This window comes from Nannobrachium achirus, assembly GCF_963921795.1.
Source record: "Nannobrachium achirus genome assembly, chromosome: 11".
Lineage (NCBI taxonomy): Eukaryota > Metazoa > Chordata > Actinopteri > Myctophiformes > Myctophidae > Nannobrachium > Nannobrachium achirus.
Window position 1 is genome coordinate 827,884 of NC_137820.1, and position 19,259 is coordinate 847,142.

General features: G+C 43.0%; 1 protein-coding gene across 1 annotated transcript in view; it reads right to left on the bottom strand.

Annotated features, from left to right (window-relative positions):
* Positions 1 to 19,259, bottom strand: part of tjp1b (tight junction protein 1b) — a gene marked incomplete at both ends in the record, with an annotated part of 186,756 nt that overhangs the window by 124,683 nt on the left and 42,814 nt on the right. The window contains one exon of the mRNA XM_080736219.1: positions 16,848 to 16,995. Coding sequence (XP_080592345.1) covers positions 16,848 to 16,995 — 148 coding nt within the window. The remainder of the gene's footprint in view (positions 1 to 16,847; positions 16,996 to 19,259) is intronic.

Sequence of the window (19,259 nt, forward strand, 5' to 3'; positions counted from 1 at the left end):
CAACTGTTTTCGCCAGGTTTTAAGAACTAGTAGGCTTTTCAGAAGTTAATTTAATGTTTTCCATTTAATGATTTCCTTTATCGTCATCTTGTGCTAATGCACGCAACTGTTTTCACCAGGTTTTAAGGTCTTATTTTAGTTATTTCTCATAAGCTCGTGACCCTCCTTGCCCATCGGCCCCCACCGCTGCGCTCAGGTTCACCGGGAAAACTGCGGTCGCATCACAGAACAGGTAGTTGCTAGGCCAATCAGAGGCAGGTGGGGGCGGGTCTTTACGTACGCAGCCTGTAAGAACAGCTGAGCCGCGCAACACCAGAACTATAAGCTCTGTTGAACTGAATTGATACTGTAAGTCCCGGAAAAGACGTGCTGTGATTGGCCAGTAGTCACTTGACTGGCAGCTGTCCCTTAGCTTTTCCAGGAAGTCCGGACTACAACTGTTGCACGTCGTCACTCCAATGAACTGCAGAGGATGAGGAGACTGTGGTCCAAAGCATCACAACAGATTGTTAACTGTCAGGCTGCAGTCTGGTAGCTTTGAGTCTCTAAGAGAAAAGAACATTTTAGTCATGAATGTGTTTTTAAATGTCCTGAATCTCCTGGTGGATGATTTAATGTAAACCAAAGGTTAATGAATGTCTGTCTCTCTTTCTCTCTCTCTCTCTCTCTCTCTCTCTCTCTCTCTCTCTCTCTCTCTCTCTCTCTCTCTCCCCCTCTCTCTCTCTCTCTCTCTCTCTCTCTCTCTCTCTCTCTCTCTCTCTCTCTCTCCCCCCCCTCTCTCTCTCTCTCTCTCTCTCTCTCTCTCTCTCTCTCTCTCTCTCTCTCTCTCTCTCTAAATGCAGCAGCAGCACTTTTAGCAGAGCCTGAAATGCTGAGGCTGGGACTTTGCAGTGTGTGTGTGTGTGTGTGTGTGTGTATGTGTGTGTGTGTGTATAGGCTACAGTATGTGCATGCATGCATTGTGTTAGTAAGTGTGTGTGTGTGTGTGTGTGTGTGTGTGTGTGCGTGCGTGCGTGCGTGCGTGCGTGCGTGCGTGCGTGCGTGCGTGCGTGCGTGCGTGCGTGTGTGGTGTGTGTGTGTGTGTGTGTGTGGTGTGTGTGTGTGTGTAAGGTTGTAGAATGTGAGTAATTAATTATATAATTAATGGTTTTCTCAGCTGTTCTTTGTCTCCTCAACTAAACATTCTTTAACATTCTCACTGGAGCTATCCTAGTACTGTCTCTTTAAGATACTGGAGCTATCCTAGTACTGTCTCTTTAAGACACTGGAGCTATCCTAGTACTGTCTCTTTAAGATACTGGAGCTATCCTAGCACTGTCTCTTTAAGATACTGGAGCTATCCTAGCACTGTCTCTTTAAGATACTGGAGCTATCCTAGTACTGTCTCTTTAAGATACTGGAGCTATCCTAGTACTGTCTCTTTAAGACACTGGAGCTATCCTAGTACTGTCTCTATAAGATACTGGAGCTATCCTAGCACTGTCTCTTTAAGATACTGGAGCTATCCTAGTACTGTCTCTTTAAGATACTGGAGCTATCCTAGTACTGTCTCTTTAAGACACTGGAGCTATCCTAGTACTGTCTCTATAAGATACTGGAGCTATCCTAGCACTGTCTCTTTAAGATACTGGAGCTATCCTAGTACTGTCTCTTTAAGATACTGGAGCTATCCTAGTACTGTCTCTTTAAGAAAACATATTCATGATAAACATCATCAAAGGTCCACCCAGGCACGTGCACACATAGACATCAAAGGGGGCTTGAGCCCCTGCCCTTTTACCCGTCTGTAAAAAGTGTCCTCTCCTGACCATGAATGCAGTTTTTACTATGGTGAAAGAAATGCAAACGCCCCCTCTTTCCATGCCATACCTGAAGGCAGCATTCAAGAGAATTGCCTTGTCCAAACTCTCCAGAACTTGAATGCAGCATCTTATGTTGAAAGAATTGTCCTCTCTGTGTAGAATGCCGTTACGCCACATCTCCAGTATTCACTTGATTATTAGTTCAGTGTGGTATCACACACCGAAATTAGCCAAACTTGGCTATGGGTGGACCTTTGAAAATAGCCGAGTTCGTCTATTTTCTATATTCCCACCAAAAGGCCCTTTTATAAATGTCAGCCCCGGCCTCTCTATATCACCTAACTATATCAATAACACTGATCATCCTCTGTATCAATAACTATATCAATAACACTGATCATCCTCTGTATCAATAACTATATCAATAACACTGATCATCCTCCGTATGAATAACTATATCAATAACATTGATCATCCTCTGTATCAATAACTATATCAATAACACTGATCATCCTCTGTATCAATAACTATATCAATAACACTGATCATCCTCTGTATCAATAACTATATCAATAACACTGATCATCCTATGTATCAATAACTATATCAATAACATTGATCATCCTCTGTATCAATAACTATATCAATAACACTGATCATCCTCTGTATCAATAACTATATCAATAACACTGATCATCCTCTGTATCAATAACTATATCAATAACACTGATCATCCTCTGTATCAATAACTATATCAATAACACTGATCATCCTCTGTATCAATAACTATATCAATAACACTGATCATCCTCTGTATCAATAACTATATCAATAACACTGATCATGAAGTGACACAAGGTTGGGTTTAGCAGGAGTTGTGTCTGTAATCAATGTAGAGCACCTTGGATAAGAAAGTATAGCAAACATTTACAAAAACAACTAACATAATAAGTTAAAGTAGGAGATGAAAGATGAATCTGTTTTATCATCTTTTACACCAGGAGTTGAATTGGAATGCATGACTTCTCACTTTTTCACGTACAAATGGTATCAACTTAAATCCTAGTATTAGGATTACAGATGGTAAATGGTGCATTTATATAGTGCTTTTATCCAAGGCACTTTACATAGATGTGCATTACATTCACCCATTCACACACACATTCATTACATTCACCCATTCACACACACATTCATTACATTCACCCATTCACACACCGATGGCAGAGTAAACCATGCTTGGCACCAACCTGCTCATCAGGAGCAGTTAGGGGTTCAGAGTCTTGCTCAAGGACTCTTCAACACTAACTCTGGGGGAGCAGGGATTCGGACTGGGAACCTCAAGTGAACTTAAAGTATAATGTCATAATGCATTGAGCCACTAGAGGTCAGTATAGGTCAGGGTTTAGTAAGGGTTTACAAGATAAGGTTGATATGTGGACATACAAGGTAAGGTCTATGGACATACAAGGTAAGGTCTATATATGGACATACATGGTAAGGTCTATAAATGGACATACAAGGTAAGGTCTATATATGGACATACATGGTAAGGTCTATATATGGACATACAAGGTAAGGTCTATATATGGACATACAAGGTAAGGTCTATATGTGGACATACAAGGTAAGGTCTATATGTGGACATACAAGGTAAGGTCTATATATGGACATACAGGGTAAGGTCTATATATGGACATACAAGGTAAGGTCTATATGTGGACATACAAGGTAAGGTCTATATATGGACATACAAGGTAAGGTCTATATATGGACATACAAGGTAAGGTCTATATATGGACATACAAGGTAAGGTCTATATATGGACATACAAGGTAAGGTCTATATGGACATACAAGGTAAGGTCTATATGTGGACATACAAGGTAAGGTCTATATATGGACATACAAGGTAAGGTCTATATATGGACATACAAGGTAAGGTATATATATGGACATACAAGGTAAGGTCTATATATGGACATACAAGGTATGCAGCAACAAACACTCTCTCTGAGATGAAAGATAAAAGTCCTGAGTCTGGAGTCTCCGGACCGGAGTGTTTCATTTAACTCCACCTCCAGGGACCGCTCCGCTCCGTTCCGTTCCCCAGAGTTTCTCTGTGTCTCTGCTGTTCCATTCCATTCTATTTAAATGTCTTCTAAATCAGAGCTTCTCAAACCTTTTCATGTCAAGGACCCCCAGAATAACATGTGTTTGGCCGCGGACCCCCATCTCTAAATATCTTGTTCCAGGGACCACCCAGAAGCAAATATTTGAGTTACAAATGTTGGATGCATATTATTAAAAAAAGAATCACGATTTAAAAAAAAATAGAAGATCTGCAAGCTCGCAGCGGGGACCTCGGAGCAGCACTGTGAGCTTGTATATCTGCTATTTTACAATAGTTAAAGCATAAAATAATTCTAGGCCTGAATGGGTAAAAAGTGTTCATGTGTTTGGTTGCTTATGTGTGAGTCAGACACACACACACACACACACACACACACACACACACACACACACACACACACACACACACACACACACACACACACACATAAGGTCTATTCTCTTGTGTGTGTGTGTGTGTGTGTGTGTGTGTGTGTGTGTGTGTGTGTGTGTGTGTGTGTGTGTGTGTGTGTGTGTGTGTGTGTGTGCATGCAGTCAGACCAGACGTCAAACAGGGAGAATCGATCAGAAGTCGTTCTTAACGACTATTGATCCTCCTGTTGCACGGCGGGTTTAACGATGTGGACGCACATTCATGCACTCACGTGATTGGTGCAGGAATCTGCATGACATGAGGAGATCTAATGGATCTATAGATCTATAGATCTATGTTGATCTATAGATCTATGTTGATCTTAGTAGATAAAGGTAGATTAATAATCAAGTCTCTGTAGGAGAATGTACCGTTGTACAGCGCCACCTATTGGTACAAGTGCACAACTGCACAAACATCACATGGAAACATCACAGCATAGTGTAAATATATAATATATTAATATACAGTATGCTGCTCCATATAGTGTAAATACATAATATATTAATATACAGTATGGTGCTCCATATAGTGTAAATACACAATATATTAATATACAGTATGGTGCTCCATATAGTGTAAATACATAATATATTAATATACAGTATGGTGCTCCCTATAGTGTAAATACATAATATATTAATATACAGTATGGTGCTCCATATAGTGTAAATACATAATATATTAATATACAGTATGCTGCTCCATATAGTGTAAATACATAATATATTAATATACAGTATGGTGCTCCCAGCATATAGTGTAACTAGAAAAGAAAATTTCTAAGAAATTTTAAGTGTGCCTGCAGCTCGCTAAGTCTGTGCAACCTTGTGTAGCGGTTGGTGTTAGCATTAGCGTTACATTTTTTAACATTAGCATTTTTTGCATAAGCTTTAACATTATGGTTCTTCATATGACACCACCCACATGTCTGTACGACAAACAGATCACGAGATAAAGGGTCACTTCCTGTTTGGTGAGGGGCACTTCCTGTTTGGCGAAATAGGCCCCAATTAAGGTTAATGACTCTTAATCAAGTCATTTGATGACACCCACGCGTCTGTACGACAAACAATTCATGAGATATAGGGTGACTTCCTGTTTGGTGAGGGGCACTTCCTGTTTGGCAAAATAGGCCCCAATTAAGGTTAAGGACTCTTAATCAAGTCATTTCACACCACCCGCGCGTCTGCACGACAAACGGTTCACGAGATAAAGGGTCACTTCCTGTTTCGTAAGGGGCACTTCCTGTTTGGTGAAATAGGCCCTAATTAAGGTTAAGGACTCTTATTCTTGTCATTTGACGCAACCCGCGCATCTGTACGACAAATGGTTCACGAGATCAAGGGTCACTTCCTGTTTGGTGAGGGGCACTTCCTGTTTGGCGAAATAGGCCCCAATTAAGGTCATGGACGATTAATGAATTAAAGCTGCAAGCAGCGACGACCGGGCCCTCGCAGCTCTACCCACGTCACAAGGCCAGCAGCCAATCAGAAACCAAACAGGAAGTCAGCCATTTCGACTAATTAGTGGCGTTTTGGTACATTTTTGGCCGTTATCACGGGTCGCACTTTAACGACAGTTTTTTGAGAAAAAATTGTTTTGTGAGAAAAAAAAGTTTGAGAAAAAAAAGTTTTTTGAGAAAAAAAAATTTGAGAGAAAAAAAAAATTTTTGAGAAAAAAAAAACATTTTTGAGAAAAAAAAATTTTGAGAAAAAAAGTTTTTTGAGAAAAAAAAAATTTTGAGAAAAAAAAATTTTGAGAAAAAAGTTTTTTGAGAAAAAAAAAATTGAGAGAAAAAAAGTTTTTTGAGAAAAAAAATGTTTTGAGAGAAAAAAAGTTTTTTGAGAAAAAAAAATTTGAGAAAAAAAAATTTTGAGAAAAAAATAATTTGAGAAAAAAAAAATTTGAGAAAAAAAAATTTTTTGAGAAAAAAAAAATCTATGACACCAGCCGCGAGTCTGTACGACAAACGGTTCATGAGTTATAGAGGCACTTCCTGTTTGGTGAAGGGCACTTCCTGTTTGGCGAAGGAAGCGTCAATTAACACCTTCTAAGTAGGGGAGCCCCTTAATGTTAAAACCGTACTATATCGCACATCCCCCCAGGGACTCTCAGCCACGTCGTACATTCCCGGACTTTGTCTTTAAAACCGGAATAAAAGCTTTTGATCCGAAAATCGGCGATCGTCTAACCTTCCCTAGTCACCACTCGTGCACTGATAGCTCATGCAGACCGTGCATGAAGCAGAGGTGACGTCAGCGCCTCTCCTTCTCCAAGGCACCTTCCACCCATCCGTTTACTGTCTACACACTCGAGCTCCTCCTGCAGCCATGCTTGGGGCTATGCTAGCGAAACGTTTCAGTTCTGTTCTTCAGTCACACATGGACTATTTGCGGGGACATTTACGTGAAAGGATCGCGCACGCGAAACGCACGGGGACATCGACGATCGGCCAAAACCCCCATTCTATCCCAACGGAGATCGAGAAAATCATGGTGAGTTACTGGCCTGGGGGGAAAAAAAAAAGAAAAAACAGCGGCGCTGTTCAAGATGGAGGGGCTGCGGGGTCATGTTTATAAACATAATATTATGTCTCAGATCACAATACAATAATAGAAATTTCACGGCTAATCTACCAACCACCATTCTATTTCGGACTGCAACGTGTTAAGGTTAAGGACTCTTAATCAAGTCATATGATACCAGCCACAACTCTGTACGATAAACGGTTCATGAGATGTAGAGGCACTTCCTGTTTGGCAAAGGGCACTTCCTGTTATAGAGGGGGCGGGGCTTAATCAATTACAGCTCATCCCTATTGGCTGGAAAAAGACCACAGTTGTGTGTGCATTTTAAATCACGTTGCTAGGCAAAAGTATGGCAGAGTTATGTGGCGCCAAAGTTTCTAGTTTTTTTTCGGAGTCCCCCATTCAAAGTCAATGGGGGTTTTTGAGCGTAGTTTTTTGCGAATTACGTTGCCATGGTAACGCAGGTCGGAAAGAAAAGTAATAGCACACCATTCCCGGCCGAGCCGCACATTTTGATGTATATATTGCGGGGGTGGCGTAAATCGTGCGGCAGTTATTACGTGCCGAAATTTTCCCCATTCTAAGTGAATGGGGTTTTTGGGCGTCGTTTTTTGCTAATTACGTCGCCATGGTAACGCGGATCGTAAAGAAAAGTAATAGCAAACCTATTCCCGGCCGAGCCGCACGTTTTGATGTATATATTGCGTGGGTGCCGTAAATTGCGCGGCAGTTATTACGTGCAGAAATTTGCAAGAACATTACCGACCGACAGACAGACCGACCGACTTAAGTATGGCGGATTACAATAAGTGTTTTGCCATTGCATTGCATGGCAGGCACACTTAAATACATATGTGACTGAGGCTGGAGGAAACGTCCAAATGTCTGCGATTTTAAAACAGTAGAAAAGTGAGAAAATGAGTGTCAATGTCGTTTTTTGTATTTTTCGTTTTTTTCCATATCACACAAGTTCGAATTTAGAACAAGGGTTTCATGTCAAAAGATAGTTGTTTTAAGGTACTACAATGGCTACTTTTATTTGTTAAACTAGGCTGCTTTTGTAATGAATTATCCATGTTTTTTGGGGGAGGAGATATTGCGCTCTGGGAACTCATTGTCTCGAATTACACACTTTGAGCACCGCCCCATACAGCGTGGTGCATCTGGTTGTAGTGTGTAAACACTTTCAGTGACTAACTTCATCTCGCTAATGTTATTGGTTTGCAGAAGACAGTATTCTGGAAGGATTTATTTTTTGATTTATACGTCGTGATCTGACTCTCTGAGTCGCTCTCGGGCACACAAAGAAAGACGCGGCGATGATGGCTTCTCGTAATGGAACAGCCGGCGCTAGTGGGAAGCTAACGCTATACAGTGTATCTCACATCTCAGCCTCTCGTCTGTGGTAAAAAATAAAGCCCCGCCGCTCACGAACGCTTCTTACCTTTTGTGAACATTCTGTCCAAAAAGTAAAGGTCCTATACACTTCTCTCAACTGTTTACTTTTCAAGCGTGGAAGAAAATCCAATCAGCGTGTTGAAATAAAGAGTTTATATCGCCCATTTTGTCAGCCGGTGCATTATTTTCCCCTCTATTATTCGTTGTGTCTATACCACGTGACCAGGGGAGGTAGCGTGTCTAAAAACAAAGGACCGGCTGACAAAATGAGCGATATAAACTTTATTTCAACAAGCTGCTTCGATTTTCTTCCACGCTTATGAAGTAAGCAGATGAGAGACCGGCATATGACCTTTACTTTTTGGATATAATGTTCACAAAAGGCAAGAAGCGTTCGAGAACGGCGGGGCTTTATGTTTTACTACAGACGAGTGGCCGAGCTGCGAGATACGCTATAGCGTTAGCTTCGCGCTAGCGCTGGCTGTTTATTATGAGAAGCAGTCGCCGTTAACACAGAGAGCGTTACATTTGCGCTAGTTTTGATAATGAGGCGTCAGCTTTATAGTTCAGTTGTTACTCAAGCTCACTGCAGCCCATGAACGGACAAGTTTCTCCGTTCTGTGTCCGAGCTAGAGTGCCCTAAAAAGTGTGTTTTGCAAGCCCGCCCGCCGCTTCCCACGTTCTTACAACAAAACGGGCTGCAAATGTGCTCTGTGTTGCTAATGCTCCCAAGAAAGAAAACGTGTAAATCCAAACTGTAGAAGACCGTGCTTCTGCTTTAGCTGTGTACAGCAGATGCTCCAGCAGATGCTCCGCAAGCTTCGTAGCCGACGTTAAAGAGTACACTGTAAACACTTTCTTTTGTAATAGACTTTTTTTACACTGTAAAAACGTTTTCTTTTGTAATACACTATTTTAGTGAAAAATAAAAACTACAAAAAGAAGAAAATGACAGGAAGAGCATATAAGGAGGGGAGGAGGTAGAAAAGACCACTGGCCACTATTTCTGACATGGCTGCAAGCACTATAGCACAATATATTACCACAGGTCTACTACTAAATAGAAGTTTTAAATAATTGTATTGGAATAAAAGTAAATTTGAAGTTGACAGCTATACCACTGTGGGTGTGGTTTGACTGGGGGGGGGTGTGATTTAGGGGTGTAGGTAAGTACCTATTGTCCCTCCCATTGTCACACCCACTTCTGGCTACCTAGAGGTGTCAAAATGTTCCTTGCATTCAAATGGCTTTTTAAGCACTTTGGGTTTTATAGTGTAACAAGTTTAAAATGTCCATAACTTCTTCAAATATGCTCCAATTTCAACAAATGATACATCATATGAAAGCTTAGATTCTGTACTTGGATAATCTGTACGAAAAAGAAAAATTACCAATGCAGACATAAGGAACAAAGTACCAGACCTAGTCACATATATACATAAATATACGTGTACTAGTCCTCGGCCCTTCCAAATGGAGCACCAAATATGGGCACTGTTTAGTGTCAGTGATGTCAGCATGTGTGCATATCAGACAGACAGACATTCGGTTGTTTATTATTAGGATTGGATGCTGCTCCCATTTAAAACTATTGAGCATAGTGTGTATATATATATATATATCAGAGGTCGCGCTAGGATTTTTAACAGCCGGTCACCGTGACCGGCATGATAAAAATTTACCGGACATCTGAAGAAAATACCGGACATAATCATTTTAATGCATAAATTACTAGAAGCAGGTGTACAAACAGCCAATAGCAACAGTTAAAGTAGTCTATTAGGCCTACTCACTGCATAGTTGGGACTGAAAACGAATTGAATGAAAAAGTAGGCTAAAAAGAAAGAAAGAAAAAAAAAAACGCTTCAATCTCGCATAAGGGAATTAATTATTGGACTAATTGCGCAGGCTGTCTGCATGTGGCACACTGCTTTCACAACAAGGTATTTCTGTCATCATCTTTCATGCCAACAGTAGGCCTACAATACCATGTCTTGACTTAAGAATATTGAAAAATAGCATTTGCTTCATAAGGAAAGGTTGATAGATTCATCTGATCTGACCAGCAATGAATCCAATACTCACTGTCGAGTGGTGACACAGACAGACAGTGCGTCCGTGCGCATGTTATGCAACTTTAGGAGAGTTGAAAAGGCTCTTCCTACTGTCTCCACTCCATCTCCTCATAAAGAACTTCAAACAAGTGTATAATGTTTGTTCATATGGGTTGATTGCTGACCGTGCGTGCATTCCTTAATTCCCATGGCTTTACATGCAGTGCGTGTCGCAAACTGACACTGAAATGAGCGAGCGAGTGAGCGAGAGAGAGAGAGAGAGAGAGAGGGAGAGCGGACGGGCGAGCGAGCGAGCGAGCGAGAGAGAGAGAGAGAGAGAGAGAGAGAGAGCGAGAGGGAGAGAGAGAGAGAGAGATAGAGGCAGCCTGCGCATGAGGAGCAGACGGCGATAATGATAAATGACCATTGGTTTTTCAATCGTTCAGAATGTCCGGGAGGAATTTTATTTTCCGGTCTTGGCCATAAAAAAACGGTCAAAACCGGCAATTACCGGTCTAACGCGATCTGTGATATATATATATATATATATATATATATATATATATATATATATGCTGCTCCCATTTATATTGAAAACAGAGGCTGAGCACAGAACAGAAGCAGAATGCGTTGACGGCCCCTTATGTGAGCGCAGCGTCTCGGCCTGCTGGCTAAGGAGGCTAACTGTCAGGTCACTGGACGTCCCAACAGAAGGGAGGGGCCTGAGGGTCTGGGCAGGCTGCGGGTTGCTGCCCGCACAGAGCACATCTCCACAAATAGGCCAAACGTTTGTTTTACCAATTATCAAGACATACGGGCAGTTGACAGTTTGCCATGGTTACTCATTGAAGTTGAATCTCCATATATGGAGATAACCTACGCATCACACTAAGTCTGACCTCACCAGCCCATATTTGGGCATGAGCAACTTATGTCTCCATATATGGAGATATGATGACATCACACAGTCCTCAGCCGATGATGTGGCGTGATGTCATACAATACACAAACGAGCCCTACAGTATAAAGGGGCAATTCTTGCCAGGAAAGAAGCATTTCTTCGACTCAGACCTTATCGCCAGGGTTGGCTTATAGCAGCTGTCGGTAGGACCATATATGGATTCTGTTAGTGTGGATCTCCTAACAGGGCATCATCTGGGATACAATCCCTTTTATGCCCATATATGGAGATCCCTAACAGAATCCCTTTCATGCCCATATATGGAGATCCCTAACAGAATCCCTTTTATGCCCATATATGGAGATCCCTAACAGCATCCCTTTTATGCCCATATATGGAGATCACTAACAGCTAACAGAATCCCTTTTATGCCCATATATGGAGATCCCTAACAGAATCCCTTTTATGCCCATATATGGAGATCCCTAACAGAATCCCTTTTATGCCCATATATGGAGATCCCTAACAGAATCCCTTTTATGCCCATATATGGAGATCCCTAACAGAATCCCTTTTATGCCCATATATGGAGATCCCTAACAGAATCCCTTGTATGCCCATATATGGAGATCCCTAACAGAATCCCTTTTATGCCCATATATGGAGATCCCTAACAGAATCCCTTTTATGCCCATATATGGAGATCCCTAACAGAATCCCTTTTATGCCCATATATTATGGAGAAATCCCTGCTCTGAGTATCTGACATCAGTGTGATGTCACCTGTTTATGCCCATATATGGAGATCCCTGCTCTGCGTATCTGGTTGCTATGGTAAACAGTTGGTTGCTAGGGTAAAAACATGGTTGCTATGGTAAACAGTTGGTTGCTAGGGTAAACAGTTGGTTGCTAGGGTAAAACCATGGTTGCTAAGGTGGTTGCTAATGCTAACGTACACTAACAGACCAGCAACAACAGACTGTTGCCACAGCAACGTACACAAAGGTTTGTGTACACATGTGGTGTGATGTCATACTGATGCGGAGATATGAGCAGGGCAAAGGTGTGACGTGTGACGTGTGACCGACGGACGGACGGACGGACGGACGGACGGCCGGTGGAGGTTTTCATAGTAAACTGCTCCCTGACGGTCGCAACAACACTACACACTACACAACAGAGTACAACACACTACACAACACAACACACTACACAACACAGTACAACACACTACACAACAGAGTACAAGACACTACACAACAGAGCACAACACACTACACAACACAACACACTACACAACAGAGCACAACACACTACACAACAGAGCACAACACACTACACAACACTACACACTACACAACAGAGTCTAACACACTACACAACACAGTACAACACACTACACAACACAGTACAGAACACAACACACAACACAACAGAGTACAACACACTACACAACACAACACACAACACAACAGAGCACAACACACTACACAACACAACACACAACACAACAGAGTACAACACACTACACAACACAACACACAACACAACAGAGCACAACACACTACACAACACAACACACTACACAACAGAGTACAACACACTACACAGGGGTCCTCAATAGGCGGACCGCGGTCCACGTCCGGACCGCGAGGCACCGCCGACCGGACCCAGGACGAATTATATATAAAAAAAAAAAAAAAACTCCACGTTTTGTTTCCACTTCTCCTTGTATTCATTCATTTCATTGCATGCGCTCTGAAGTCTGTGTGCGAGAGAGAGAGAGAACGGCACGCTGATTGGCTGATGCCGGGGCATAAACTATTATGGGTTGTCATCTCTATGACAATGACGTGCTGATAAGCTGTTACCACCGCCTCTGTTCATTTCACTGCGGAGTGCGGAAGTTTTCGAAGCGGGCAGCACGCAGCAGCAGCGATTAGCTGCAGGCTGTAAGCTAGTTATAAATCAGTGGGTTTCATTCGCGCACAAGCACAACATCAACGTGAATACGTTTGCAGGATGAGGATTCTAATCTTCTCTGCAGAGAGTTTTCGCGAGGTGCCACACTGCAGCCACAGCTGGCTGCCTCTCTTGGATATGCAGCCAGCGAGCCATGCAGCAAAGCGAGCCACACGCATTACTCGGAGTGGGGAGGCTCTCTCCACGCATCGTCTCCGACGCGCGACACCTTGTTTTCAGGATCGATATTCACGTTGCGACACAAGCATAAATCATTCGAAGATTATCCCAGTTTGCTAAAAGAAACAAACACTAGCGCAAACGAATAATTTTCGTAAAATAAATATCTCTGCTCCACCTTGATTTATTACATTCTGTTCTCCCTTCAACGGGTTGTTACTCTTTAGTCAAATGAGTCAACTTGTCCCCAGGCCAGATGAAAGTAAAGTCATAATTAAGGACTTAACACCCTTTTAATAAAGAAAGAAACAGAAAAAGACCATTACTGCATCAACAAACAACTAAAAAAAACATTAGCCAATGTAAAATAATGTATGAAAGGGATATATATATATATATATATATATATATATAGGCTTATATATATATATATATATATATATATATATATATATATATATATATATATAATTTATTTTTCCCCGGACCCGGACCTGTTTCAAAAAAATATTTGTGGACCTTCAAGATTTGTATTTGAGGACCCCTGCAAACACAGTACAGAACACAACACACAACACAACAGAGTACAACACACTACACAACACAACACACAACACAACAGAGCACAACACACTACACAACACAACACACTACACAACAGAGTACAACACACTACACAACACAGTACAGAACACAACACACAACACAACAGAGTACAACACACTACACAACACAACACACTACACAACAGAGTACAACACACTACACAACAGAGTACAACACACTACACAACACAACACACTACACAGAGCATTGATGCTGGCCTTCAAAGCCTGATTGAAGCCTACAACTACAGGGGCGGCATTGGCTCAGGGGTAGAGGAACCGGCATTAGAACACAGAGGGTTCCCGAAGGCTTCCCAGTTCGATCCCGGGCTCCCCCAGAGTTAGTGTGGAAGAGTCCCCAGTTAAAATACCATTATTTTGGGGGTCCCCAGTTAAAATACCATTATTTTGGGGGTCCACGGCCTAAAAAGGTTGAGAAGCACTGCTGTACACTGACATCACAGGTGAAACACTGCAGCATCCCTCCAGGGGGTCCCTGCACTCCCCTTGACCCCCACCAGGGGGTCCCTGGGAGAACAAGCAGAGTGTGGAGTAGAGTAGAGAACACCTCTCTCACTCTCACTCTCTTTCTCTCTCTCTCATTCTCTCTCTTTCACCCACAGCCACAGCTTTTGTTTTACGCCATTGTTTTGCCTCCTTTCTATTGATGATGTTCTCTGCATAGTACTGTGTTCTGTCTGTATATCATTCAATGTTATATGAGATACCAAAGGTTTCCTGTGTAAATAAACCGAAACGCTTTCTTGGATATCCTTAGTTGACCTTGTACCAGTGAATACCTTCTCCTATGCAACCTGAAAATAAAGTCTTTCCATGGCAAATAATCTACAGTAATCTGACAATCAACCAAATGCATCCGGCAAATCCATCCAACATAATTCAGCAAATCCATTTCACATTTCATGTTTTAATCAAGGCCAGGGGGAGGGAGAGCGAGTGCATTTTCCTGCCGGCGATCAATCCGCGGCACCTCTGTAGCACACCTTGTCCGACGGTACCTTACCCGGAACTGAACGGAATTCAATGAGGTTTTGGGCAAACTTAACACCTTAGTAAAGCTTTTAAGGTAAGAAAGTAAGTAGTAAACCTTTTCATAAACACTGTCTGTTTTCAAACTTGGTAAGGTAACCTATAACGAAAACTGATGATCAAATGATCAAACTGTCCAGAACTCTGGGAAAGCTCAGACCAACCCTCTACTGAAAATATAAGCTCTAATGAATGAATGAATGAATTAGTGCAAAGTTCCCGCACCTTGTTCATATATGACGATGCTACTCGGCTGCTATCGGTGACACCACAGCGGCTCGGCGCTCTGCGCTGCGTCTGCTAGACGCTGATCAAGAGGCACGCCATGAGGTGCGCTCGCCACTGGAATCTTGCCGGCGATAATAGATAATAATAATAGATACCTATTTCCTCCCTTGAGGGAAATTCAGTATTTTCAGCCCGACCCAGCTGATTCGCTGCCCACAAGGAGCACGTGAGCAATTAGGGATTAAGAGTCTTGCTCAGGGACACACATCCACATTGCTACCCTGGCCTGGAATGGAACCTGGGACAACCAGGGGCTCTGGTTCCCCAGGCGGCTCCCTAACCATTCAGCTATGGAATGGAACCTGGGACAACCAGGGACTCTGGTTCCCCAGGCGGCTCCCTAACCATTCAGCTATGGAATGGAACCTGGGACAACCAGGGGCTCTGGTTCCCCAGACGGGCTCCCTAACCATTCAGCTATGGAATGGAACCTGGGACAACCAGGGGCTCTGGTTCCCCAGGCGGGCTCCCTAACCATTCAGCTATGGAATGGAACCTGGGACAACCAGGGGCTCTGGTTCCCCAGGCGGGCTCCCTAACCATTCAGCTATGGAATGGAACCTGGGACAACCAGGGGCTCTGGTTCCCCAGGCGGGCTCCCTAACCATTCAGCTATGGAATGGAACCTGGGACAACCAGGGGCTCTGGTTCCCCAGGCGGGCTCCCTAACCATTCAGCTATGGAATGGAACCTGGGACAACCAGGGACTCAGCTATGCCGCCCCAATGCCAGTGACATCACCACTGGCACCAGCAGGAATGCTGGTCCCTCATTGGCTGTTAATGATGACGTTACCAGAGATGCTGGCCCCTGATTGGGCTACGGTCTTTAACAAAGAATGACACCGACATGGTTATTACTGTTTGTCATGGTTACCTACATGAGACTCTGGCAGGTCTATGTACTAGTTGTCATGGTTACCTACATGAGACTCTGGCAGGTCTATGTACTAGTTGTCATGGTTACCTACATGAGACTCTGGCAGGTCTATGTACCTGTTGTCATGGTTACCTACATGAGACTGGCATGTCTATGTACTAGTTGTCATGGTTACCTACATGAGACTCTGGCAGGTCTATGCACTAGTTGTCATGGTTACCTACATGAGACTCCAGCAGGTCTATGTACTAGTTGTCATGGTTACCTACATGAGACTGGCATGTCTATGTACTAGTTGTCATGGTTACCTTCATGAGACTCTGGCAGGTCTATGTACTAGTTGTCATGGTTACCTACATGAACTGGCAGGTCTATGTACTAGTTGTCATGGTTACCTACATGAGACTCCAGCAGGTCTATGTACTAGTTGTCATGGTTACCTACATGAGACTCTGGCAGGTCTATGTACTAGTTGTCATGGTTACCTACGAGACTCTGGCAGGTCTATGTACCTGTTGTCATGGTTACCTACATGAGACTGGCAGGTCTATGTACTAGTTGTCATGGTTACCTACATGAGACTCCAGCAGGTCTATGTACTGGTTGTCATGGTTACTGTGTATCATCAACAGACGGTTGTCATGGTTACTCACATGTGACTCCAGCAGATCGATGCTGTCCAGACTCTTGGAGCGTAGGATGCGTCCCTGGATGCGGCCGTGGATCCTTCTGAGAGAAGGTTTTCCCTGCTTGGAGCTGGAGGAGGACACGCCTGAGCCGTGGGACGGACTGGGGTGGATCCTGTAGACAATATGATATATACTGTAAATAATATGATATATACTTTATGATATATACTGTAAACAATATGATACATACTGTAAACATACTGTAAACATACTGTAAACAATATGATACATACTGTAAACAATATGATATATACTATATGATGTATACTAATATGATACATACTGTAAACATCCTGTAAACAATATGATACATACTATAAACATACTATAAACAATATGATACATACTAATATGATACATACTGTAAACATACTATAAACAATATGATATATACATGATACATACTGTAAACAGTATGATTATATATTTATATATATATATATATATATATATATATATATATATATATATATATATATATATATATATATATATATATACCATATAGCCATAGCCATAAATTAAATTATAGTTATTGCAGGGGCATTACAGTGTGTGTGTGTGTGTGTGTGTGTGTGTGTGTGTGTGTGTGTGTGTGTGTGTGTGTGTGTGTGTGTGTGTGGAGGGGGGGATTCAGTGGCATAATGACTAAATTGGGAAGAAGGGGGGGGGGGATGTTGGTGACTGAAGACTCAAACCTTGTCTAATGCAGGAGGACTGAGAGCTCAGGAGTCTGTTTTGGTAACGGATTTGACATTTAAATTAACTATTTATTAAACAATATGACATTTTATGATGTATTTAATATCACAGAGGCCCTGCAAGAGAGAACATGTACCACAGTGACCCCTACAGGACATGTACCACAGAGACCCCTACAGGACATGTACCACAGTGACCCCTACAGGACATGTACCACAGTGACCCCTAGAGGACATGTACCACAGTGACCCCTAGAGGACATGTACCACAGTGACCCCTACAGGACATGTACCACAGTGACCCCTAGAGGACATGTACCACAGTGACCCCTACAGGACATGTACCACAGTGACCCCTAGAGGACATGTACCACAGTGACCCCTAGAGGACATGTACCACAGTGACCCCTAGAGGACATGTACCACAGTGACCCCTACAGGACATGTACCACAGCTACCCCTACAGGACATGTACCACAGTGACCCCTAGAGGACATGTACCACAGTGACCCCTAGAGGACATGTACCACAGTGACCCCTACAGGACATGTACCACAGTGACCCCTACAGGACATGTACCACAGAGACCCCTACAGGACATGTACCACAGTGACCCCTACAGGACATATACCACAGTGACCCCTAGAGGACATGTACCACAGTGACCCCTACAGGACATGTACCACAGCTACCCCTACAGGACATGTACCACAGTGACCCCTAGAGGACATGTACCACAGTGACCCCTAGAGGACATGTACCACAGTGACCCCTAAAGGACATGTACCACAGTGACCCCTAGAGGACATGTACCACAGCTACCCCTACAGGACATGTACCACAGCTACCCCTACAGGACATGTACCACAGTGACCCCTAGAGGACATGTACCACAGTGACCCCTAGAGGATATGTACCACAGCTACCCCTACAGGACATGTACCACAGCTACCCCTACAGGACATGTACCACAGTGACCCCTAGAGGACATGTACCACAGTGACCCCTAGAGGACATGTACCACAGCTACCCCTACAGGACATGTACCACAGCTACCCCTACAGGACATGTACCACAGCTACCCCTACAGGACATGTACCACAGCTACCCCTACAGGACATGTACCACAGCTACCCCTACAGGACATGTACCACAGTGACCCCTACAGGACATGTACCACAGTGACCCCTAGAGGACATGTACCACAGCTACCCCTACAGGACATGTACCACAGCTACCCCTACAGGACATGTACCACAGCTACCCCTACAGGACATGTACCACAGCTACCCCTACAGGACATGTACCACAGTGACCCCTACAGGACATGTACCACAGTGACCCCTACAGGACATGTACCACAGTGACCCCTGCTGGTGCCTGGGAATGACTGGCAAGATGGACAACTCTATATGGATGACATCATAGTGACCTCAAAGTGATGGTATTCTGTATTCTCTATAAGGATGACCTCATAGAGATGTTGTAACTCTATAGGATGACATCATAGTGATGATGCAACTCTATAGGATGACATCATAGTGATGATGTAACTCTATAGGATGACATCATAGTGATGATGTAACTCTATAGGATGACATCATAGTGATGATGTAACTCTATAGGATCATTGCTGGTGTAAAACCTGACCACACACAGTCCAAGAGGTAGTACG